Source organism: Sinocyclocheilus grahami, unplaced genomic scaffold (genome assembly GCF_001515645.1).
Source record: "Sinocyclocheilus grahami isolate Dianchi unplaced genomic scaffold, SAMN03320097.WGS_v1.1 scaffold784.1, whole genome shotgun sequence".
Classification (NCBI taxonomy): Eukaryota; Metazoa; Chordata; class Actinopteri; order Cypriniformes; family Cyprinidae; genus Sinocyclocheilus; species Sinocyclocheilus grahami.
Window position 1 is genome coordinate 432,887 of NW_015505963.1, and position 26,108 is coordinate 458,994.

General features: G+C 38.8%; 1 protein-coding gene across 3 annotated transcripts in view; it reads right to left on the minus strand.

Moving 5' to 3' along the window:
- The window catches only part of edil3a (EGF-like repeats and discoidin I-like domains 3a), a 72,239-nt gene that overhangs the window by 9,508 nt on the left and 36,623 nt on the right, over positions 1 to 26,108 (minus strand). For all 3 annotated transcript variants that reach the window (XR_001605875.1, XM_016246104.1, XM_016246105.1), the window contains exon 5: positions 2,598 to 2,753. Coding sequence is in view for 2 of the 3 variants with exons in the window: in XM_016246104.1 (XP_016101590.1) it covers positions 2,598 to 2,753 (156 nt within the window). In the remaining variant the exon portion in view is untranslated. The remainder of the gene's footprint in view (positions 1 to 2,597; positions 2,754 to 26,108) is intronic.

Genomic DNA, 26,108 nt, shown 5'->3' on the forward strand with positions numbered 1-26,108 from the left:
TTGGCGATCTTGTCAAAAGTGTCTTCACAGATATTAATGCAGGCATTTCAGAGGAGCACCTTTAAAATTTAGAAGGTGCTCTCTTTAATAATACCCACTATGCCCTTTGTGGGTCACTAAGCTTCGCTTAAACTTCTTGCACAGTGTTTTACTTTTCCCCTCCAATCTGTTCTGGTCTGTGCCTCCTATTTAACCCATTGAGCAATGTTTCCACCGTATTGATTTCTGCAATGAGAACATCAAGGGCACCTACTTCCAAAGACGCAAGGGAACTTGTGATTTTCCTGGTTGTAAGTCATTATTTGACACCGATACAGATTATACAATAGGAGATTCTATAATCATATATTACCTTCTGGTCATACCCATCATGGGAATCCAATCACATCTCTGTTCATTCTTCATTCAAATGCTGATATGAATCTTCTAAGCCTATGCACTGCTGCTAATCAACTGCCATCTTCAGGTTCAAGAGTAAAATATACAACCTAATCAAAACCATGGACCACAGAGCTTCACCTCCCGCTTCACGTCCACAGCAAGGGAATGTGGCTACATGCTTGGAAGGGGGAAGGGTATCTACTGGCAGCTAATCTTGGAACGTGATCTTATTTACTGCCATCTAATGTGCTATTGACCCCGCTGCCTATGAGGGAATAGTTCTATTCACAGGCTAATTAACCCCTTGATGTTGACCCGAGGATAATCAATGATGGGTGTGCATGATTGTGCCAATCACAGCATCTTCACTGCCAACAGCTTCATTTGAGCTGATGATTTCTGTCAGAAAAGTAAAGTCAGTAAAATCTGTTTTTAAGGTGTTGTTTGGAAAATATGGGGTAAGTAAGTATTGAGTGTGTTGCAAAATGGTTGTTTTAAATGATTTGGCGAGCCTCTTGAGGCGGAGCACACTCAGGTGAATTTAGGTTTTGGCCAAAGGCAGAGTAAGATTTGAGGAACACACTACAAGCAATCATGGACCACATATGGGTACATGATACAGCTAAATGTGGTTGTCAATCCTCTTTTGAGCACTTAATGCCATTCTTTACATACAGAGTGTGTTATATTGGAGAGTGACAACCACAGCTAAATCAATTTTCATTAAATACCCCTAGTGTTTACAGAACCAAGCTGAACAACTAGTTGCTAATGCATTAATGTCACTCTTTTGAGGACAATGACAGCTTGTCGGTTTGTGTCTCTTTTCTCGACAGGTGTGGTGCAAGCAAATCACAGGAAAACAGTTACAGCTGGTTTAAGATGGTCCTCAGCTGGTTATGAGCTGGTCCTGAGCAGGAGCTAGTTGCTTAGGACCAGCTTATAACCAACTCAGGACCAGCTTAAACCTGTTCATGACCAACTAAGGACCAGCTTAAACCAGCTGCCATGCTTCAAAACATATCTAACCAGCATATGCTGTTTTTTTTTTTCAACAGGGACATGGAATCAGGTCATGTTGCTGGCTATACTCAAACTTGTTTTATCCTCAACATGAGAAGCATTATTTCATTCTAACCACTGGCTCCAACATTAAGTGTGATTTTAAAATGGGATTCTATTGTGATTTCTAAACTCTACCCAGAAATTACAGTATATTGCATCTTATTGGCAAGTATGATTAAATAAAGGATTTGTGAAATGTAGCCTTATATGACATAATTGGCGTTAAGAACTTTGAGAAAACTGAGAAAACAAAATCACTGAAGAAGTGAGAAACACTGGGGTGCAGATCAGGTTTTAATAATCTCATTACAATCATAGGAGGCCATCTCTGCCTTTTCACATTTTTATCTCAAGATCCATGCTATGCTTGGCTTGCCAAGGTGCTGACCTTGTGCCAGCTAATACTCACCAGCTCTCTTCCCTTACCATGGCACATAACAGCAGCCAAATGCAAAGATTATCTCAGTACTAAAAAATAACTAAAATTAGAGCTGGGACACAGGGCTGTGTGACAAACATCACAAATATATTAAGGTCACAAACAGACATATGTCTACTGCTAAAAGCCATGGTTCAGCCATCTTTTAGCTTTTCCATTTAACAACCCTGACAGCTTTTCTTTTTGCAAAATGTATACATATACAAATAAACTGCTTCACTGCTAGGTTCAGAATAATGTCAGAAGTCTCAGAAGACAAGCTCAGGCCAATGGACTGGATGTTTGTAACCCACTAGAGGGTTGTGAACAAACACACTCTTCACTGAGGCCGGACAGATTGGACCGTTATCTGGGTGTAGGCAGGCTATAGAGAGAGAAACAGAGTCTGCCCAGGTGCCTTGGGACAGTGCTGACAGGACAAGATGGAGGAGAATATACAGCCCTGATAGCAGACAAGGATGTGCTTCTTTCATTGACTTTGGGATGTAAACATGTCCATGGAATCCAGGCTTATGAAATCAAGTGTTTAGGTTTAGCAAAAAACAATGCAAAGTCAGTTAAACACAACATTTTTGTAAAAAAAACTATTTAAATCAAGGTGATTCAGATCAACCTTGAGATAAAAGCGCCTTTGGTCAAACGATAAAAGTTATTTTGGTCTTGCAATAATACGAGTTTTTGACATGTGGCAGTGTGCGAGAAAGAATCTTACCCGGTCTTTCTTCTGTTTTTCGTCTTGATATATAAACCATCTCTCGCCGTTATTGCTGTAAGCCAGCTTGTAGGAGCCGACAAACTGAACGTGTCCAAAGTCTTTAGCCCCCTGGGTAATAACGCCTGTGATTTTTGTTGGCCGAAGCATGTCAACCTGAAAACAGAGAGAAAGAGTGAGAGAAAAAGAATGAGAAAGCTATTCTATCAGAAAGAGATTTTAGTGATTACTTGACTTCCCAAATAGCCTGAATCTTCCACTCTTATCTTCGGCAATAACTTCTTAAGATACTGTAAATTTGTTTGGAGGGTGTCATGAATTATTCACAGCAAAGTGGGCAATAAAAAGTAGCCTTTTATTTCAGCTCAGCAGAACAGTGATTGCTAGCCACAGCAATATGTGATAATTGCATTTGGTTAATATTTTATGCGGCTGTATTTACTGAGATTTTTTTTGTAGCATAGCTGCAAAAAAAGAAAAAAAAGGGTTCCACTTTATATTAAGTGGCCCTAATACCTGTGTACTTACATAGTAACTAGATGTGTACGTAGTATGTAACCACAGTGTAAGTACATTACACTACAGTGTAAGTAAAGTATTGGTATAGTATCTAGAGCTGCAATATTTCTGTAACTACACACATGTAACAACCCTCCGAATGGTTTGTGCAAGTACAAATGTGTAACAGGACATATATAACTTCATTTTGTAACAACAATATGTATAAAAGTAATTTGAACAATTTGATCCAGGGGGTGGATATGGGTAGGTTTAGGGGTGGAAATGGGATCCAGGGGGTGGAAATGGGTAGGTTTAGGGATATGTAAAGTGGGAGGAGTTGGATCTCAAGTTGGTGGAGTTGGTGCACCACTGTAATACCAGTGTACTTACATGGTAACTCCTCAGGAACTGTCCACCTAATATAAAGTGTAACATTCTGGACACCAACCACAATTTATATGTAAAGCCTAACTTACTGGCCACTGCTGTGTAACAGTAGTAATTACATGGTAAATCCATAGGAATTGTTTACTTAATATAATGTGTAACACTTTCTTTACCAAAAGTGCTGTTAGTCCTGTTACACATTTGTACTTTCATTACCAAAAAGTGTTGTTACCAATGTCCTGTTACACATTTGTATTTACACATACCATTCAGTGGGTTGTTACATACGTGTAGTTACACAAACATTACAGCTGTAGATACTATGTACCAATGTGTACTTACACTGTGGTTACATACTATGTACACATCTAGTTACTATGTAAGTACACAGGTATTAGGTCCATTTAATATAAAGTGGGACCAAAAAGAAAAAAAAAACTTTTATTTAGTTCTGTCAGGACCACTATCATCAAATATGATTGACAATTAGCATACAGTTTGGATTGGCCATATGGTTCTGTTCTGGGCAATAGCTCCCCGCCCATCCATGCAGCCTAGAATGGATAAGAGCAGGGAGAGCAGAGATGATCCCCTTAGGGTAAACAGAACAGAACCAACATAAATGTAGCAGATATCATTAATGATCTTAATGTAAATTTAATGTAACAACATAATTCAGGATAAAAGAGTCTGACTAAATGAGGAATATCGAATGCTAAGTCCTGAATGTGGCCGAAAGGAGGAGCTGGGGATGGAGAAGGGTAATTAGCTTCTGAGCAAAGCGATAAGCTGCTGAATAATACTGAATGAACCTTACAAAATAAGTAGGGATAGGCGTCATATTCCTATAGTTAGATGTGGATCAGCTGAGATTCAACTGATGCAAGCTTTATTGACGTGACCTGCCAGAACTGACGCTTGATTTGTGTTTTATGTAATTTGGTTTAAAAGGTAACCTAAATATGTACGTGTAACTCTTTATTTGCAATGCCATATTCAATTTTTGGCTGATGGTATATAAATACCTCCTTGTTATAAACTTGTAAGGTTATCTTTATACAGGGCTGCAGCAGACTAAATAAAGTTGGATGTTTTAGGTCATTATTATTGAATTGTGGTCACGAATGGTTTGAACTACACCACAAAACAAAAGGAGAAGGCAGCTCATTTGTACAGGGAGAAGTTCAGATAGTGTTTGTTAAGAAACAAAATCATTCATATAGACCCATTGCACTTAAGAGCTTCAATGCTAGAACAAATACACCAAACGCTCAAAAGTCATAAAGTTGCGGTTCACTGCTGTCAATAGTGTAGCATTGTATAAACAAAAAAATAACTTTTAAACCAAGCAGATTTCTTTTCGTCAACACGATGAATCCATGTGTGAGCTTGAACCGTTGCAAAATCAGCATGGGAAAATCATTAGCCCTCACGTGAAATTCCAGATTGTGTGGATTCCGCCATGAAAATTTGCAAAACAATGGTAAATGTGACCGAAGATTAAGGTCACATAAACACTGACCGACTCCATTTATAGCATTTTTCAACATACATATTGCAGTAATTTTTTTTACATGGAATTGCCTTACAAACCAGAACAAGCAAGGCAAAGCGTTAATGAAATGGAAAATCTCCATAAGATGGCATGATAGAAGAAGTAAAAACATTAGAAGGAACCTCCCTCCAAGCTTAGGGGTCTGTGTGCTGCTGCAAAGACTGTGGAATAACTTGAGAAACTATTTATTTTATTACTCTATAACAGAAACAACAATAAACCTTCACTCGACTTTTCTTTAATTACACTCAGTCAACACACACATCTATGGGGATAAGACCTGCTTTTAAGTATAGACTCATACTTTGTTCCCTAAATGTGGTAATGAAATGAGATAATTTCATCTAGACTCATAAAACTGTTTCTTACGTTTGTATATTACAACATATGTGACATTTCCAAGGTAATTGCAATGATAACAGGATGGAGAGTGAGTGGGCTGGAATGAATGGAAGTGCTTGACACACCTGCATGCCCTTGATTTCACACAGAAGCTTGAACCCAAAGCTAATCTCACTCAGACCAATGAATCAAGCCAGTCCGTCTGAACAAAGGAGGACCTTGACGTTGAGGCAGTAATTGCAGTTATGTGTAAACCTGAGGACACACTGTTTTTTCTTCAATGTCAGCGAATGAATTCAGGTGCGTTAGCTTGTGAACGGTTTTAAATTATATATAAATATATATATAACCTACACAGGAATTCCCAATAATGAATTGCACTCACTTATAGCACTGTTTATTTGCACATGCTGTCTGCATTGTTTTAATGCTCAATTCACTAAAGAAATTATGCAAATTAGGTAATGCCATAAATTCGCCCAAATCACCTAAATCGGCTTTTTAAAATGCCAAAAGTATGCTTGTCTACACCATGCAAGACATATACCTGGCTATAATGCTCTTCTCTATCATTTAGTGAGTCAATTCCACTGTTTCTGTGATTGGTAAACAGCCCAATGTTAATTGCACCAGCCAAATAGCACTGACTTTTTTAAGTAAGGCTCACTCTATAAGCCCAATTAACATAGAAAGGTGTGTTTGTGCTGAAAAGAATGACAATAACTAAAAGAGCAAAAAGTGCATGGTTAAAAAGCACAAGGTTATTGAATAAATGTGTTTTTGTGCTAAAATACCACTCTCAAAAGTGGTGCAAATGTTTATTGCATTCACCCCTGTGATTAACCTTCACACAGACAGTGGTTTTGTAGTCATTCAGGCAAGACTAAATTAAGTTTGCTTTTGGAAAAGTGCACCAAAAATGTGGCTGTTATTTATTTACAGTATTTTTCCTCAGGCAGATCTAGATTTAGGAAACACCTTCCACAGCCCTGATGTATTTTATTGTCCCTTCATTCTATTGCAACACCCGCAAGCAAACTTATTCATCTGGCACGTACAAGCTTTGCATAGAACAACACGCTTACAGAGAAATACAGCTTTTTGTGAAATGCTGGCACATTATAGAAATCAAATTAAACAGACTTCATACGGCCACGCCATTGATATATTAGGGTCTCTGTGGCTGGACTAAATTAGTTCTATACTGAAAACCCCTTTAATGTACAATTCCTTGAATACTCTGACCCACTTTCATGCCTACTGGAAAGGCACACATGGGGGTAAAGACATGAGGTATGTCTGCTTCACAAGAACACATAACATCCAATCAAACAGACAGCAGTCCTTGTACTGTGAACACAACACCTGAGATGTGCTCAGGTCATAGGTATAAGCAGTGGCGCAAAAACGGGGTATGCAGTATATGCAGTGCATAGCGGCGCCAAAATCATTCTGTGAAAATCTTCATTAATAAAACGTTATAAATAATCAAAAGCTTAGTTATTAAAAATAATTAATGCAACATTTTTATTTAAAGTTTTTTTTAGCATTTTAATGAGTTCAAAATTGTATTTATTAAAAACGTATTAAGACGCGGAATGGACGTATCTCTTTGCGACCACAACAAACAGGAGACTTTTCAGACGCGCACTTCAGCTTAACTGTGCATGCATATATGTGCATTACATTTAATAACATCTCTCAAATGCATGCAGCCTACTGAAATATTCTGCTATTCAAGATCAGAATAAGGCGCAAGATGATAGGCTATGCATTTTTTTATTTATAATTTAATGCACAAGTAGGCCAAATGTGAGCACAGTGCAGTTAAATGTACTAGAACATATGCACTGGTTTTTTCGTTAATTTGTAAAGTATGAAAATGAAAAGAAAATGAAACCATATTTAAATGCATAAAAAAACTTATTTACATTCTTACATTATTTTCCTTTGTACAGAGCTCGATTTAGGTATGACAAAAGTGCTGCAATGAATTCATTTGTACAACTAATAGAATGTTAAACACTGACTGATAACTTTTTCAGAGTTCATTGATTATATAAAATTCAGTGAAGGCTGACTATAGTTATCTGCATGTCTCATCCATGAGTGGGCCTATGCAGTGATGGAGAACAAGCAATGGTGCAATGGTGGAAACACATGTTTGTGAATGGGCATTTGATTTACATTTGAGAGAAACTAAGATTGTAAACAAGGAAACAAACTAGCCACTTTTCACTGAAAATTGCAGTTGTAAATTTAAAATAGGCCATCTGTGTAATTCAAGTAGATTCAATGAGTTGAAAACACTTGCTACTTCATTCAATACAAAACAATGCTGAACTTTGACAAAAAGTTAATAATGTTATAATAGTGATTTTTTAATGTCTAAATATGAATCCATTAGCAAAACATGTGAAAAGAACTATATTACAGAGTGCAAATGGTAAAGGAGACAATAAATGATCCTCTGCTGCCATTTAGTGGTCATAGTGGGAGTCATGAAATTCATTTTAATAGTATTTGTTTTTCTACCAGGTGAAATCTTGGCAGAAATTTTCCACTTAGCATGGCAAATTTTCCATGAATTATCTCGTTAAGTTTTTTTTTTTCTTGTTTTTACTTTTCACTTTTTTCCTACGGTATTAAAAAAGGGGGAAGGGGGTTCAAACCTTTGTCACTTGTTTCACTCCTGATGAATTTGTTTCCTTCCATGCACAAGCTAGTAATGGGCTTTTGGTCAATGACTTGCAGAAAGTTTTCTGCGCGAGTTAGTGTTAGAGGCTACTAGAATACAGGGGGGCGCCGACACTGATCTGGAATACTCCTCTGCAAATGTGCAGTTGCGCCCCTGTGTATAAGTAGAAACACCAGACAGATTATTACCTTTTATTAAATTTAATTGTTTTCCAGCATCATCATTTTCAGTGTTGAATGCAGGTAACAAACAATGAAGCTGATGTGGTATTCGTTCAATGTTCTTATTTCTCTAAAATGTTGCCACTAATTATGCACAACATTTTCAGACACTAGGTAGTGCTATAAGTACACTTACATTTTGACTAATAACCCAAAATATATTTGGGCTAAAAAACAATCGATCATCTTCCATCAAAAAAAATTGGCCCATACTGACTTGATCTTATTCTTGTGAGCTCACTGTAAATACCTTTTTCGAAACCTGGTTCAGAAGGACACACACACACACACACACACACACACACACACACACACACATATATATATATATATACTGTATACTGTCGGAATGACATATATCTGATGAAGGATGCCATCTATTTCTGATGCTAGGGGGTGCTAAAACTATGGAAAAAAATTGCAATATGGAAAAATAAATATGCAATATTTGCCATTTGCCACCAAAACAACTGTACTGCAGCACTCACAGAATCTGACATGTTACTTTTGCCAATTTTTTTGCAATTTTCCAAGCTGATTGGACCCAGATGATTGCCTCTTGTGGCTTTTTGGCACTGGAATGAACAAATAAAGTAATTGTTGGATATTTTATGTTTTTGAACACAAAGTACAGTCAGTCCCAGCATTTCTCCCTATGGTCCCCTTCATAGGAATCAAATAGAGGCTTTTAAAGAAGCTGCTGAACAAGGTACATTAGAAGAGTTTTGAGAAAATCGTGGTCAGGTGCACTCATGGCTTTGCTTAAAGCATAATGCTGTCATATATCAAGGGCTTTACAGCTAGTTAGCAAATCTGTTTTTAAGAAAGCACAAAAGCATTAGAAAATCCTGAACCAAATGACAAACTGCCACTGATATGAATGCGAAAACAAATATCTTGCTACAGGTATGTGCAGACCTATTTTATCTGGAACTAGTTTCATTCAGAAATGTAACAATTTCATCACTGTATCTGTGTCATCTATTTTGGATAAAAGCATATATAAAAATAGATCTAATAAGAGAACAACAAAAAAGTGAGTGTGAGCCCCTCAAAACAGACAAGACTAAGAACAAATTAGTCCCTTGTGTGAATATTTCATTGCTCCACTCAGTTCCTTCAAGCCTGAATCATTCTTCATCTGTACAGATTCGCACTTAAATCGCTTCTATTCATCCCATTACATTAATTAGTTACACTGCTTAACAAACTGCATACAAATCAGACCTGGAAAATGGAATACCTCCGGTTGAGAGAAAATGAAAGCGAGAGAAAGAGAGAGGTAAAAGGGAAAGACAACATTTCACGAGTAAAAGCATCTCCAATTCATAGCAAGCGTCCAGATTCAAACAGACCTGACAGCTTCTCAATTCAGAGTGCGCTTGCTCTGCATGCATAATTTACACCACCATACCTCGTCTAAGGGTTTGACATACACACACACACACAAAAAAAAGACTTTTATTTTTCACAGAAAAAACACCTTTGTGAAAATAAGCATTCAATCAATGAAAAGCCCCTTTGAAAACAAAGCATGCATTTTGGTGAACATCTGCATTTGAGTGGAATGTGACTGCCCTTGTATTATTAAGGCTTAAGGCTTTAACACAGATAAAAAAATAAAAATAAATCCACCACTGCATTCATCCATTCTAGCATGGCTATGGATCATTTAAAAAATTACTCCATGGAAGAAATCAATTTCTTTAGCCATCCATGCTTCAAATCCAGTTAAGAACTAAGGACATTCTTAAGGTGACAAATGCAGCTTCCAGTTGAGAATCACTTTTGCTTGTCTGTGAAAGGACAAGATAGAAGCTTAGATATTTATCAGGTCATGTGCTGATCATTTCTTTGTTGTGCTGTCACAAAGCGTGGGAAAGCACTGATGCAGATTTCCTTTCAATTACTTAAAAGATCCACGGATAAAACTGCCATTGTGGGGTTTAAAAATGGGAAGGTTAATGTTGCAAATGTCAAACTATTTAAAAGATCCACAGATAAAACTGCCATTGTGGGGTTTAAAAATGGGAAGGTTAATGTTACAAATGTCAAACTATTTAGCCACATTTCTAAAAGTACCACTGATAATTGTTAAATGTTGTCAAAATACTCTTTTCATATCCAAATTCAGCTGAATTCAGAATATTCTGGATTCATCAATTTGCTTACTTTACAACAACTTCCCAATCCATTTTGAACAGTGTTTGGATCGAATTTGTCCTTGAATAGTTTAAACTTAAAACGCACAGAATTTCAACAGAAATAAAAGGTTCTATTAATTTATTATGAATATTTATGTGCTAACAGTCTAGAGACTAGTAAATAAGACAATCAGCCCATTATACACACAGGTGAAGTGCCCAGCAACTCAGTGATCATCCTTTTAAAGTAGATAGATGCAATGATTGAAGAATGTTAAGTGAATTGCGGCATTAGATGCATCTCCTCTCTTCCTGAAGTAACACCATTTATCGCCTAATCGAATTTACACTGACACTCAGGGAAATCAACTCAAATTGGGTAAAGTGAAAGTTTCATTGGCCTTCATCTAGCAGAGGGTCTGTGCTTTGGATTAGAAGCACTCTTAAATTAGATTAGTTAATTTTGAGATCATTTGCAAACACCGAATTAACATTTACATGACTTTCAGTTCTGGAGGAGAGAGGACATAAACAACCTTCCACATACTTGATGTTTTTCGAAAACAACTCTGAAAGAAAAACCAAAACAAAACATATTACAAATGTTGAAAACAAGCTAAACTGAAGCTTGCCGACAGATTTTCTTCAATGCTACAATTCAGCAGGTTTAGTTCAAACCAAGACTCGAGATAAATATGAAAGTGACACTTTTAAACACTGATCAGCATTGCTCCAGTGCTTCAATGGCATGGAAATCGAGCAAAGAACAGATAATGAAACACGTGAAACCCAGAAAATTGAGGAATGATGACAAAAGCCACTCAATGTCTTGGAATAAAGAATAATGGGTCTCATTCACTAACCATGCACAAATATGTACAGTGGGGAAAAAAAGTATTTAGTCAGCCACCAATTGTGCAAGTTCTCCCACTTAAAAAGATGAGAGAGGCCTGTAATTTTCATCATAGGTATACCTCAACTATGAGAGACAAAATGAGAAAAAATAAATCCAGAAAATCACATTGTAGGATTTTTAAAGAATTTATTTGCAAATTAAGGTGGAAAATAAGTATTTGGTCAATAACAAAATTTCATCTCAATACTTTGTTATATACACTTTGTTGGCAATGACAGAGGTCAGTATGTGAAATCTACGTACAAACATTATCACAAACATGAACATGATTATAAAAATGTTTGTACTAAAACATACTATAAAACTATAAATGTTCGACATAAGTAAAGATCATGTTCCATGAAGATATTTTGTAAATTTCCTACTGTAAATATATCAAAACTTAATTTTTGATTAGTAATATGCATTGCTAAGAACTTCATTTGGACAACTTTAAAGGCAATTTTCTCAATATTTAGATTTTTTGCACCCTCAGATTCCAGATTTTCAAATAGTTGTATCTCGGCCAAATACTGTCCTATCCTAACAAACCATATATCTATGGAAAGATTATTTTTTCAGCTTTCAGATGATATATAAACCTCAATTAAAAAAAAAAATTACCCTTATGACTGGTTTTGTGGTCCATGGTCACATATGTTTTGGGGGCAAAATACATTACCAAGAGTTAAGTCAGATATTCAACAGTCATAATTATGTTAACACACAGGGAAAAATGTGTAACGGATACCTCGCAGATACAAATGGGGTAAATAATGTTTTATGTTTGGATTAACAGTTAACAGCTAACGTTAAACGTCAGCGAAACCCTAAGAATTCACACATTTTTTTACAATAGTGCTCTCATAATAACATTATGTATATGACAGTAGTTATTGATGTTCTGCATTTCTATTTTGAGCTGTGCGTGCTGAAGATGACCAGTAGAAAGAAGCAGCAGGTTCTATGTGAAATCAGACATTTGAGCACCCCCATACAGCCAAAATGGCATGATCATAACACCCCGCGAATATTCGACTGTGAGATTGGTAGTCGAATCAGGCTCCTCCTATCGAATCTTCGACTATTCGGGGTCACCCCTAATATATATATTCTTGACATATATATATATATATATATGTATATATAAATTAAGAAATACTGTATATGCTGGCTGACAATGAGTGTGGAAAGCCCTTATATGAAGATGCTTTGGGTGTGTTTTGTGCAAATGACTAACCATGGGCATGTTGGTAACTCATTTAGAATACTCCAAATTAATTAATACTTTTAATTAATTTGGCAGAATACTTTTTTCCTAGCACAGTTTAATGTGCAAAGAACACCACAAGTAATGCATCTGTAGTTTGACTTCTGCAAAGAGTGTTCAATGTGGCTCTGCAGTGTCGGAATGATCTGAAATAAAAAAGGTCTTGCTAGCGACTGTCTATTTATCTCAGCATTGGCAGAATGGGCACCGATTTAGAACATTTTATTTTATTTTATATTTTAACATTTATTTTTATTTATTTGCTATTGCATTTGGAATTCTAGTGCCACAGAAATTATAAACTTTGTGATAATGACCAATTATACACAAATATTTGGTCACAGAATGTTGTGACTGACCATTTAGAATCAACCATGACTAAATATATAATTTATGCATGTAGAAATGTGTAGAAGTATATTGCTTTTTATTGTGAAATAAAGGCTTATTCCCCAAAGCTCAAATGGAATTCAACTCATTGAGGGAGCTGTTCCGTTTCATTTACGTACTGGATTGGAACCAAGAATCATGAAACTCCTTTTTTTTGTGCCTGGTCAATAATTGTATTGGAATCCTGAAGACTTTGTTTCCAACTCACAATTAGTTCAGTGAGACAACATGGCTTCAGGTAGTGTTTCTACTGATTCCTTTACAAGGCTGGGTAATAAAACAAATAACATTAAAAAGCTATTCCATTCAGCATGAAGCAACGCATGTCAACAAACCATACTTATGAATTTAATAGATTGAGGGGAAAAAAAAAGGTTTGTAAAAAAGCGGCTACACTACAAGAATGCCACTTCCCAACATATTTCAGACATTTTGGTGTGCCAGAATATATTTGTGGACTGTTTTGATCCCATGAATGGTAAATCCCAGGGCATATTGTAGATCCTTCTTTCCATGAGCACTGACGGCCGCTTGTTGAGCTTCATTTTTCATGTGTGACATTTAATCAAAACAGCAGTAGCCCCAGCCTTTATTTAGCTAGTCATCATTACTGCTCTAGGAGACAATTACAATTCCTCTCAACTTCTGTCATGTTGATTCCCTCATTTTTCCAAGGCAGCAGTTTTCTCAGATATGTTGTCTTGGGCGGTGACACATTCCATTTTGAAGTGTGTACATAATAAACAACTGTGACAGAGCAGAAATTTAATCAACACAAAAGTAGCGGCTTTGAGCTCTGGACATGACAAGATGCACCCGGTGTTGTTGACTAAGGGAACCCATTTTCATCGGCAGAAGCATCCACCAGGTTACATACAAAAACAGCCCTCCACACACAGAGCAATTATACCAGACCTTCTTATTAACACAAACACATGTTTCTGTTTGCAGAGAGCCTGACATTAATCAAGGCATTGCCACTGAGTACGAATCAATCTTGCATTACTCCTAATTACTGTCCCACGCCCAGGCTCCTCCACTTGAGCAATTTATTCAAGCGTAGACAGATCACTAGTCTCTTTAGATTGGCCTCACATCTATGTGGTGTCAGTAAAACAGTTTGCCATTTATGGGCACAGTTTGGCTTATGATGTATTTACACTGCAGTGTCGAAATTCTGCTCAGTGCCATTGACTGTGCTACAACACCTTTGTTTTGGGGTGAGTCTATAGCGAGAGTGTTTCACACATATAATTTGATAAAACTGATACAAGCTGGCAATTTACTTAAAGCCTTAGCAATAAACACCAGCATGCAATTCATAAAAAGTACAATTATATATATATATATACAGTGCCCTCCATAAGTATTGGAACAGTAAATACAACATTGCTCTGTTTGCTGTGGAGTAAAGACATTTGCAAATAAGTTTAAAAGATGAATATGAGACAAAACTACAGAATGTCCAATTTATTATTAGCTGTTTCAACACATGCATGTTTTACCAATTAAAAAGGACAGCACTTTTAGAGTTCATCCCACTACCTGATGTGAGCATAAGTATTGGAACAGTTGAACTTAAGGCAGATGTAAAAGATTAAAAGCTATTATTTTGCTACAGATCTTTTGCACGCAATCAGAGCAAGGAGTCTGCGACCTATAGACATCACCAGACTCTTGGTCTTATCCTTTGAAATGCTTTTCCCCAGCGTTTAATGCAGCCAATTCCAACTGTTGCTTGTTTTGGGGAGTTGCTTGTTTTTCTGCCTTTAGTCTCCTCTTCAGCTGGTGAAATTCATGTTCAATCAGATTTAAATCTGGAGATTGATTGACACTGCTGACTAGCGGTTTGCATGTGTACTGCACGTTGACGGGGACAACGACGCAGAAGTATAAATGAAAACTTTAAAGGCTGATTTATACTTCTGCGTTGGACCTACGCCGTAGGCTATGCGGCAGTTTTCCTTTATACTTCTGCATCGTTGTCCCCGTCAACGTGCAGTACACATGCAAACCGCTAGTCAGCAGTGTCCACGGGCATGTTGCTGGTGTAACCCTCAGTACCATGGCAAAAGCCGAAGAAGAAGCAGCTCGCCGGAGAAGCATTATAGCCGTGACGGTGGCAAATAAATATCAAATCATTATTTAAAACTACAAAAAGGAGACAACAACGGAACAGGAGATGATGGCATTCTTTCAATCTGCACAAGGACTTGTACCATGGCAGATCAACATTGTTTGGTCAGTGTCTACATTCCTCCGCAAGCACACGTGAGCTCCGCTTTACAACAACTTGCTGATCTGATCACGGACACAGACCAACAACACCCGGACTCTGTTTTAATCATTCTCAGGGACTTTAATAAAGCCAATCTCTCCCGTGAACTGCCAAAATACAGACAGCACATCACATGTCCCACCAGAGACAGTAATATATTGGATCACTGTTACACCACAATAAAGAATGCATATCACTCTGTTCCACGAGCAGCTTCGGGGCTCTCTGATCACTGCTTGGTTCATCTTATTAAATATATTAATTATAAGTGCACATAAACACACACAAAACTCAAGTACTCAAGTGGAGGGAGGGGTTCTTGCAGACCAATCACAGCACTTGCGGTCTGCGTAGAATTGATGCACTATTCGATTTTTGGAGAGGTGCACGTCAGGCTACAGCGTATGGGTGTGCATCTATGCGTAAGCTACGGCGTAGGTCTGACGCAGAAGTATAAATCAGCCTTAAGACTTTCCATTTCTTTGACCTGATAAACTTCTTCACTGAACTGGCAGGGTGTTTTGGGTCATTGTCCTGATGCAATATGAAGCGCTTTCTGATGATTCTGGTGGCATTTTCTTGAATATTGGTAGCCAAGATGGTTTTGTACCCTTCCAAATTCATTCTGCTACTGTCATTATACATCAAGTCATCATTAAAATTGAGCGGGCCTGCTCCAGAGACAGCCATGTATGCCCATGCCATGACACCACATCCACCATGCTTTACAGATGAGGTTGTATGCTCAGGATAATTTGCAGTTCCCTTTTTTCTCCACACTTTTGCTTTCCCATCACTTAGATAAAGGTTGATCTTTGTCTAATCTGTCCATAAAACTCTGTTCCAAAACTCTACTGTATTTTTCAAACTCTAATCTTGCCATTCTAATTTTGGTGCTGGTCAGAGGTTTGCATCTTGGTGTAGCCTCTGTAATTCAGTGTCAAAGTCTCCTGCAGATAGTACTGCAGATTGTCAGAGCATCACCCCAGCTTTCTGGAGGTTGTGGGTGATTTTCCAGACACATATTTTAGGGTTCTTTTTCACAGCTTTTATGATTTGTCTATCATCAACTACTGCTGTTTTTTTGACATTTGCATAAAGTTGGGCATTTCTCAACTTTTGGATGCTCTTGGCCGCTTTCCGTGCTTACTCCGATCACAATTCACCATGCGAGGTTGAAGCTTGGCTTCCACAGGTTGGCTGTGAACGATTTGCCATTTGCTCATTAAAGATCAGTAAATTAAGACCCTTACAGGCATCTCACCAATATAAGTGGTCTTATCCTACCCAAAAAGGTTTGCTTTAATGACGTCTACAGTGATTTATGCAAAGGGCGACTGGGATTTATGCAATTTATGCACTGGGAGATGTATTAAATAGCAAGTCCACTGCTGTTTCACTGCTGCTTTGTAAAGAGAACCTTATTCAGCCAGAGCACTTGTTAATCAGAGAACATGGCATCTTTAGAAGTTCTCCTATAGTAGTTGGCTGGAGATGCTCTTAACTGAATGTAGAGCAACATGCATATTTATCAAGGCACAGGAGATAATTAACTGACAAAACACATGACTATCTGATTAAAAAGAGTGTAAGAACCTGCAAATAACTTTATTGAGATTACATGGAGTGAGAAACAGGTCTTCAGGAGGTGGTTTTTGCATCGGTGGCTGAACAGTTTGAAGGGTATATTTCATGTGATGTAAAGCAACTCTGACATGATTAGCAAAATAAACCACAAAATAATACTGCATATTCACAATTAAACAAAGCAATCATCATAGTTCTTATGCAAACATTATTTACATCTTCCATCAAAATGTAATGTAATGTGTGAACCACTACAAATGATCCAACTGTGAACACTGTTTGACATGTTATTGGTAAACATCATGTTAGTGCCAAAAAAGCCAGTAAAACATTGCACTGTAATTAAATAATTATAAGCCATTTTCAGCAAACTGTTAACTATATGCCACACCAGATCAAACAAGGTCCTCTGCCAGATCTGACATAGTTATTTTAGTTAAATTAAATGTCAAACCGAAATGTTGTGAGCATTTAAAATACATATGTGCCAACAACTAATGCCGGTTTCACACCGCTCACGCAAGCAGAGCTTAAGCAGCGAATGTTTTTTTCGGCACCCATGGTAACAGATTAGAGCATTCACACTGCACGCAGAGGCGGCACGGCAGTGCGTAGCAGGAGCAGAGCAGAAGTGGCAGTGCCGCGATCGTTTAGGCGCCGAGTCTATTTTTGCTGCGCTGCTTACGCTCAATTAAAGCCATAGTGCATTTTTCTTGATCAAAATTGACCTGATTAACATGAAAAATAACACATTTCACCATAAAATCATGTAAGTGAAGTGTTTCACATTTCACAATCACCATATGAAAAAAATAAAATAAATAGGGTAAAACAGGGCTAAAGGCATACCTTAAGAAAAAAATGTGCTTTTCACTACGCACATAATGTATGATTGCAGAAAAAATATTGTTTGTATTAAACATTTATGGAGCAACAGATTTTGTGTGAAAATAGCCTAAATCATACAAGTGTTTTTTGTTTAAAAATCTTATAAATATATGAGGTAGCAAGGGGGGCATTTTACCTGCAAGGGGTAAAAAGCATGGGGCAAAAGGCAACACAGTATTGATACAAATACTTTAGCTAAAATAATTTTTTTTTTTAAATAATGTCTAAGTTAATACTTGTTCAAAACAACCACTTTAGCAAAGTTTTTCTGCTTATTTTTATAAATAAAATAATATTTTTTTGTAAATATACTGTCATTAAAATATGTTAAATGGGTCATATGATGCGATTTAAATTTTTCCTTTCTCTTTGGAGTGTTACAAGCTCTTGGTGCATAAAGAAGATCTGTAAAGTTGCAAAGACTAAAGTCTCAAATCCAAAGAGATATTCTTTATAAAAGTTAAGAGTCAACCACGCCTACCTAAAACGGCTCATTCTAACACGCCCCCACATGTCTACGTCACGATGTGGGAAGATTTGCATAATGCCGCCCAAATGTTCATGCAAAGAAAGAAGGCATAACTTTTATTCTCGCTGTAGTATTGTTGTTGCTGCCGCAATGTCGTGAAGGCACTGTGTGTTTCGTTGTGAAAGCGAAACTACTTTGTTTGGCCTTCCAAAAGAGGACGATATCCGCTTCGTCATGCCTGGAGCTGATCCGTGTTGGTCGCTGAGGAAATACATCAACTTCGCGCTGTGGATCGCTGGATCGGTTTTCACCGTGGACGAAGCGGAGTCCAGCCCGGGGTTGTCACATGTGGTTGCTGCAAGCCCTCCGGCCGCTCCTTCGTCGAAGCCGGCCTCCGCTCACTCTAGCCCTCGGTCCGCCACTCACTCTAACCCTCTGTCCGCTGCTCACTCTAGCCTCCGGCCTCCGCTCACTAGCCGCGGCCACCGCTCACTCTAGCACTCCGGCTGCTGCTCACTCAAGCCCGCCGCGTGTTTCGTTGTGAAAGTGAAACTACTTTGTTTGGTCTTCCAAAAGAGGACACGACTAGAAATCAGTGGTTAAGTTGTATTTACAACACTGTTCCAGAACAGTTCAACCCAAATATTAATTTATGTGCAGCACATTTTATGGAGGACTGTTTCCTGATCCTGGAAGAGTAGACTATAATGCTGGCTGTTCTGACTCACAGTCTGTAAGTACGTTTTCATTTAAATTATTTGCCATTGATGATTCAAACCCGAGTTTTGAGCAGTGTAGAGTAGCGCTTGTTTTCATTTCATTTCATTTCATTTCATTTCATTACACCAAATACACAAAATAATGTTCTTTTTAGCAACATCATATGACCCCTTTAATATAAAAATATGTTTTAAAATACAGAAACAAAATCATTTTAAAAAGTAAAGATTCTGAAAGCACTGAAGGAAATACCATAATAATTTTATATAGATTTACAGTAGTAACAACAAATGATGTTTTATTATATGATATGATTATTATCATGTTTTTAAATATGATGGTTTAATTATAAACATGGTGATTATCTCTAAGATTGACACCCAACATAATGATATTTACCATCTGACAAGCATGTCATGTCAACAAATGGAAAAGTAAGCCATCTATTAATTAAATCATGTTAATTATTGTGCCTTTAGACCTAACATCAGAGGAGCTTTTTACCCAAAATACCATACTTTTACATTATTGCAAAAGTTATTGAAAAACTGTTGCTTCAATTATCTTAAAGACACCTGGGAATCATTAAGAATAGCTTTTTCTCAAAATATATTCAATAATTTTAGTGATTTTTATTTGCTACAACATTTCTACAACATTTAAAAAAACATCAAATATTAGATCAAGTTAGCACAAAAGCAACTACATGAAAACACATCACTGCCAGGAGTTATTGCCCAAACTTCAATGGCCTGTTTAAATTATTAAAACTAGAGGCATTTATTAACTTTAAGATTACTTTTTTATCATGTAAACTATACATCATGTTATATGCACATGTGTGGGACAGAGGAGAACACTGCCGCGTCACAGCAGAGTACACTGCCCATATCATAAACCAAAGCACATGACAGACAGTTGTTGGAGAACACCTTAAAAAGCGTGACCGAATGAACAATACTTGTCTGTATTTGCAGTACACAAGCCGCGGTTCAGCTGCTCCTGCTCTGCATACGCGTCGCTTCTGCGCTGCCTTTGCTCTGCTTGCACGTCCAGTGTGAAACTGGCGTAACATTAAATTATATTCCTCACTTGAACGTACTTCACTTAAACTAAATTCGTTCACAATACATCTGTGAGTGGCAGTGCACAATAGTATTGAGCTTTGAATAAAAATAATCCATCTTTCACACTGTCACTGGCCTTTTTGTTTAAACATCCAATCAGAATTTGATAAACTAATATTAACATTCTAAATATATAAGCCGATAAACAGCCCTTTCTCCATCATTTACTAATAAACTGGGTCTTTGCTATGAGAATTTGTACATACATACTGACAAACTAGGAATCAGACAGAATAGAATGAAACAGTTTCAGTATGTATAAATGCAGCAACTGAATACACAATTAATTGCATGCAATGACACATGCAATTAACTTTGATAGCCCTAATTATTTATAACATGTCTAATATACAGTAGAGGTAAATCTAATACTTTTAATTTGCAAGAAAATTAATAAATTAACAGGTTGGTGTAAGTCTTTTAAATAATAAAAAAAGAGCTAATATGGGTCTTGCATGTGGTTTCTTCTGTGGTTTTTGTAGTAACTGTTACTGCACTAGCAGGGTCAGCATAAAATGTAAGATATGCTTGCACTGCTGCAATGATTCTGTAATAAGGAAATTCTAAAAAAGAGCCAAGTGCACTCTGGCAGGCTCCCTGTGTTATGCGGTTAGCCTGTTAATGTGCATAATTAACTAATAAGCCTTTGCCAACTGGAACCAAACATATTCACTGTTTGCGTCAGAATATTTCACTAACTCATCTTCAAGCATCTTCCAAAAGGGAGAGAGATTCTAATCTCAATCTCATCTCTGCCACTGTGAAGCTTGTTTCTGCATTTCAGAGCAACGTGTTTGAGAATCTGTCTGATCAGTCTAAAAAGTTAATATTGCAGTAGTGCAATTAACATTTAGAACACATGAAAAAATTGTACAGCACTCAAACACTTCTAGGATGAAGGAGACTTATAAAAATGACAGTGAGGACTAAGTGTCTACACAAGCAATTATAAAATTCAGTCCATCATAATATACCCATGAAAAAAGTTTCTAGTTTCTGAATAAAGATTCTAGCAAATCCAGGAAAGTGAGTTTTTGGGTTAATATTTACGTCCTGCACTCTCATAACCTCACAGGCAGCAAATATCAAGCAGAGTATAAAACTTGCTCACTTAGAATGCAGTGACTTTGTATCTGATACTAAAACATTGCCTGCGGCAGAAACAGGGGAGACCAGCCAGTGCACAGAACAATCCAACAGGTTGGTCAGTTGCCAGGAAGGAAATGGGAAAGCTGAAAGGTTTGTAATTCTCAAACAAGGTGGAAGTACATTAAATTCCCTGATTAAGAGATTAAGGAGGGAATTAACTAAGAATAAATTATGCCTGCTGATTACTGTGTTTATTTGCACATGCAGACTGTGCTGTTTTGGCACCCAATTTCCTAAAGGAATTATGTAAATCAGGTAGTGTTGCTAACAAAATGTGTGCTGTGCACAGTTTGCACAGTGAAATTTCCCTCCTAACATGCTGGTTTAGAGTGCGTGGTTGTAAAGGATGCAGCAGACTAATGCGATTTGTTATACTTTGACTGAACAGCATCACACTTCCATTGTGATCCAAACATTTGAATCAGCTCTTTAAAATGACAGAAGTGCAGCTGACTACAAATGTCAGAAAAATAGTTAACCACAGACACCACAGTATAAATGAGCATACTGTATTTCCTCTGCTCACATTTATATGTATACTACTGTGCTAAAGTTTGTCCTAAAGATGTTTTATGTTTTAGAGAGAAGTCTCTTATGCTCACAAAGGCTGCATTTATTTGATGAAAACAGAGTAAAACGGTATGTATGGATAGTTGCATGCATTGCTCAGGTGTGATTTTGGCCCATTCTTCCACACAAACAGTCTTCAAATCTTGAAGGTTCTGTGGGCCTCTTCTATGAACTCTGATCTTTAGTTCTTATTTTCTATTGGATTCAAGTCAGGTGATTGGCTGGGCATTCTAGCATTCTAGCACATAACTTAATTTCTCAACTTATTTGTTTTGTTTTCTTTGTATGTATGGATTACTTGGGTTGTTACCGACATCTGGTGAAAATGGTCAATGTCAAAAAGCATGTTTATAAATATATTTTATAGGGATGCACGATATATCGGCCACCATATCGGTATCGGCCGATAAATGCTCATTTTTTCTGTTATTGTTATCGGCCCGATAAGAAAATTTGGCCGATATCTTAAAGCCGATAAATAATGCATTATTTCCTTCAGAGACACTTCAGATGCGCGCTGTTAGTTTGCAGCCTTTTGTGCAATTGTACATTGTAATATTGTGTTTATTTGATGTATATCTGATTTATCTCATATAGAATGCGTTTGGTTAAGTTAAAAGAGCGCTTCAGTTTACCGGTGATCGTCTTTAGCTCAGCGCACGCAGCTCAAACAGCAGTGCACAACATTAATAACTATGATTGGGAATGTCGTGTATATAACATTCTAATGAGAACATTATTATAATAAAATGTTGTGAATTCTTTGGGTTTAGTTGCTGTGTTTCAGCGCGTTGTTATGGGAAGAGCGCATCCACAACAGGATCACACATTCTGACTATAGCATGCAATAACTGCGTCATTTTGTACATATATAAGTTGTAATATTATGTTTATGTTGTATTAATATTAATCTCAGGATGCATTTCCTTGAGTTAAATAAGCTGCCAGCAAAACGCTTCAGTTTACCGTGTTCATTCAGCTCTTCAGCTTCAGCACGTGCAGCTCAAACAGCTGCTATTTAAAACTGGTATTAATTTGTTACTTTTTCAAAATCATTGATACATTATTAATAATAACAACCACTTGTATTTTTCTATTATTATTTTCATCAGCAATATGGTTTAGTAATTAAAATCATTTAATTATTGTCCATGCAGAGGCTATTCCGTTTTATTGATCTATGGTGCATTCATTTTGATTCTTTACACGTGTAATGATGTCCAATGACTTGTTTGCATTATTTATGCATTATTTTATTTATTTGTAAGACTTTTTTATGACTAAATTTGGTAATGGGAGAGTAAAAATATTTTTAAAACGTACACCGTTCAAACTAGGCTGCTTATGTTGGAGTGTTTTGGATGTGGTTTTTAATGAAGAGATCTTTTTTGTAATCAGGCTCTCAAAAAGTATATAAAAAATTGGATATAGATTTATCGGCCAACATATCGGTTATCAGCTTTCAAAAATAAAGAATTATCGGTTATCGTATCGGCCAAAATTTTCATATCGGTGCATCCCTAATATTTTATATATTTATACGTGTTCAATACTTATTTTACCCGCTGTATTATTACAACTTAAAATAACTGTTTTCTATTTAAATATTTTAAAGTCACTTTAAAGAAAGGTGAATTTTTAGCAGTCTTTACTCCAGTCTTCAGTGTCACATAATCCTTCAGAAAACATGATATGCTGATTTGCTGCTCAAGAAATATGTCTTATTACCAATGTTGAAAACAACTGCTTAATGTTTTTTGTTGACAGTGAATAAATTTTTTTCTGGATTCTTTGATAAATAGAAAGTTTCAAAGAACAACATTTATTTGAAATAAATGTTTTTTGTATTAATGTAAAAGTCTTTTGATCAATTTAAATATTTCAATAGTATTAATTTATATGATAACAAAACGTCGAGGGAACGGAGACGTCACGTCCCGTCGCCACGGTTGCTGTACCAGCGCTGAGTGGCCGGGTTGCCGGCTCGGCTCCTCAGCGAAAACCTGGTATGCATTGCACCTGCTGCCTTATTATACTCGCGCTGTGATCAGCGGCAGCTGGATGCAATAATTGCATGCCAATGTGCATTGGCTCATTTAGTTAACACTCGAAGTAGATTGGTCTATCGAAGCGATATCCCAATTCGTCGGTCACTACGTGACGTCTCCGTTCCCTCCTTCGGGGAACGAAGGTTACCATACGTAACCGAGACGTTCCCTTTCAGTCGGTCACTACGAGTCACATTGTGACCGACGAATTGGGATCCCTACCAAAGCGCCATGGTGCGGCCCTTTCCAGTGCCCTGTGCGAGCCGCCTGCGCCCCTATCTGGTGTAGGCCGGAGCTCGGGACAAGTAGTTCCACTCACCATTTTTCAAAGCACTACCTTACTAAGTCGCAGCAACCTGGACTTTGAGGGTGGAGGGAGACAGCCCTTGCTGCAGAAAGGAAAGCACGACCGCAATCGGGCATCTCCGGGGGTCTTCTCGGCGAGAAGAACACCACTCGAACAGGTTCCACTTCAAGGCTTAAGCGTGTCTCGTAGATGGTGCTCTTGCCGAAGTGATAGTGTTCACTACCTCCTGGGGTAGGTCACCTAGAACCTCCGCGTCCCATCCAGGGACCAGACATGGAGTTTCCAAAAGTCTGGACGTGGGTGCCAAACGGTGCCCCGTCTCTGAGTCAGTAGATCCTTCCTCAGAGGAATCGGCCAAGGAGGGGCTGTCGCGAGGAGCACTAGCTCGGGGAACCAGGTCCGAGTGGGCCAATACGGCGCCACTAGCAAAGACTTGCTCCTCGTCCTTCCGGATTTTGCACAGTGTCTGTGCGAGAAGGCTCACTTGGGGAAATGCATACTTGCGTAGGCCCCGCGGCCAGCTGTGTGCTAGTGCGTCTGTGCCGAGTGTTCCCTCGGTCAGGGAGTAAAACAACTGGCAGTGAGAGGTTTCTGGAGAAGCAAACAGGTCTACCTGAGCGGCTCCGAAACGTCTCCAAATCAGCTGGACCGTCTGGGGATGGAGTCACCATTCTCCCGGGAGCATTGCTCGAGACAGCTCGTCGGCTGTACGGTTGAGCAGGCCCAGAATGTGAACAGCACGAAGTGACCTCAGAACCTTCCGACTCCAAAGGAGGAGGTGGCGGGTGAGTTGCGACATGCGACGGGAGCGCAGACCACCCTGTCGGTTGATGTACGCAACGGTCGCGGTGTTGTCCGTTCGGACCAGTACGTGCTTGCCTCGTAAGCGCCCTTTGAGACGGTTCAAGGCCAGGCGCACTGCTAACAACTCTAGGCAATTGATGTGCCAATGCAGCTGCAGGCCCGTCCAAACCCCTGAGACTGCATGCCCGTTGTACGTGGTACCCCACTCGGTGGTGGAGGCATCCGTGTAGACCACAGCATGCCTGGAGATCTGCTCTAGGGGCACCCCTGCCCGGAGGAACGCAAGATCTGACCACGGGGTGAAGGTTTGGCGACAGGCCGGTGTAACTTGGACCCGGTGAGTACCGCGCTTCCACGCCCACCTCGGGACTCGGCCATAATGCCAGTGCTGGAGCGGTCTCATATGTAACAGGCCGAGTGGTGTAAGTGCCGCTGCGGCCGCCATATGCCTCTGGAGCCTCTGAAAAAGTATCAGTGGGACCGCTGTCCTGCCCTTGAATGTATTCAAGCAGGCTAGCACTAACCGTGCACGTTCCTCTGTGAGGCGTGCTGTCTGTTCGACCGAATCCAACTCCATCCGAGAAAAGAGATCCTCTGCGTCGGGGAGAGTTTACTCTTTTCCCAGTTGACACATCTTGAACGGTTGCCGATGAAGGGCCCGGTTCAAAACTCGCAGGTCCAAGATTGGCCTTAACCCACCGCCTTTCTTGGGTACAATGAAGTAAAACCCCGACCTCATATCGGCTGGAGGGGCCGGCTCTATCGCATCCTTCGCCCGTAGGAATGGCATATCTGCCCGTGGAACAGGGGCAGGCTCTATCGCATCCTTCGCCAGTAGGACTGCGATCTCTGCCCGTAGAACAGGGGCATCGGCCGTCTTCACTGTAGTGAAGTGGATACCGCTGAACTTGGGCGGGCGCAGGGCGAACTGAATCGCATAGCCAAGGCTGATGGTTCGCAGAAGCCAGCGAGACGGGCTGGGTAGCGCTGACCAAGCGCCCAGAAACCGTACAAGCGGGACCAGCGGGACCACAGCCGTACCCGCAGTGGGGCAGCGAGGTGGAACACAGGGACCCAGCTCGGGCGGCTTGTGAGCGGGCCGGAGAGGGGTGTGAGTGTGGGGTGCAAGGCTCACCTGGTTCCACGGGTTGGCAGAGGGTG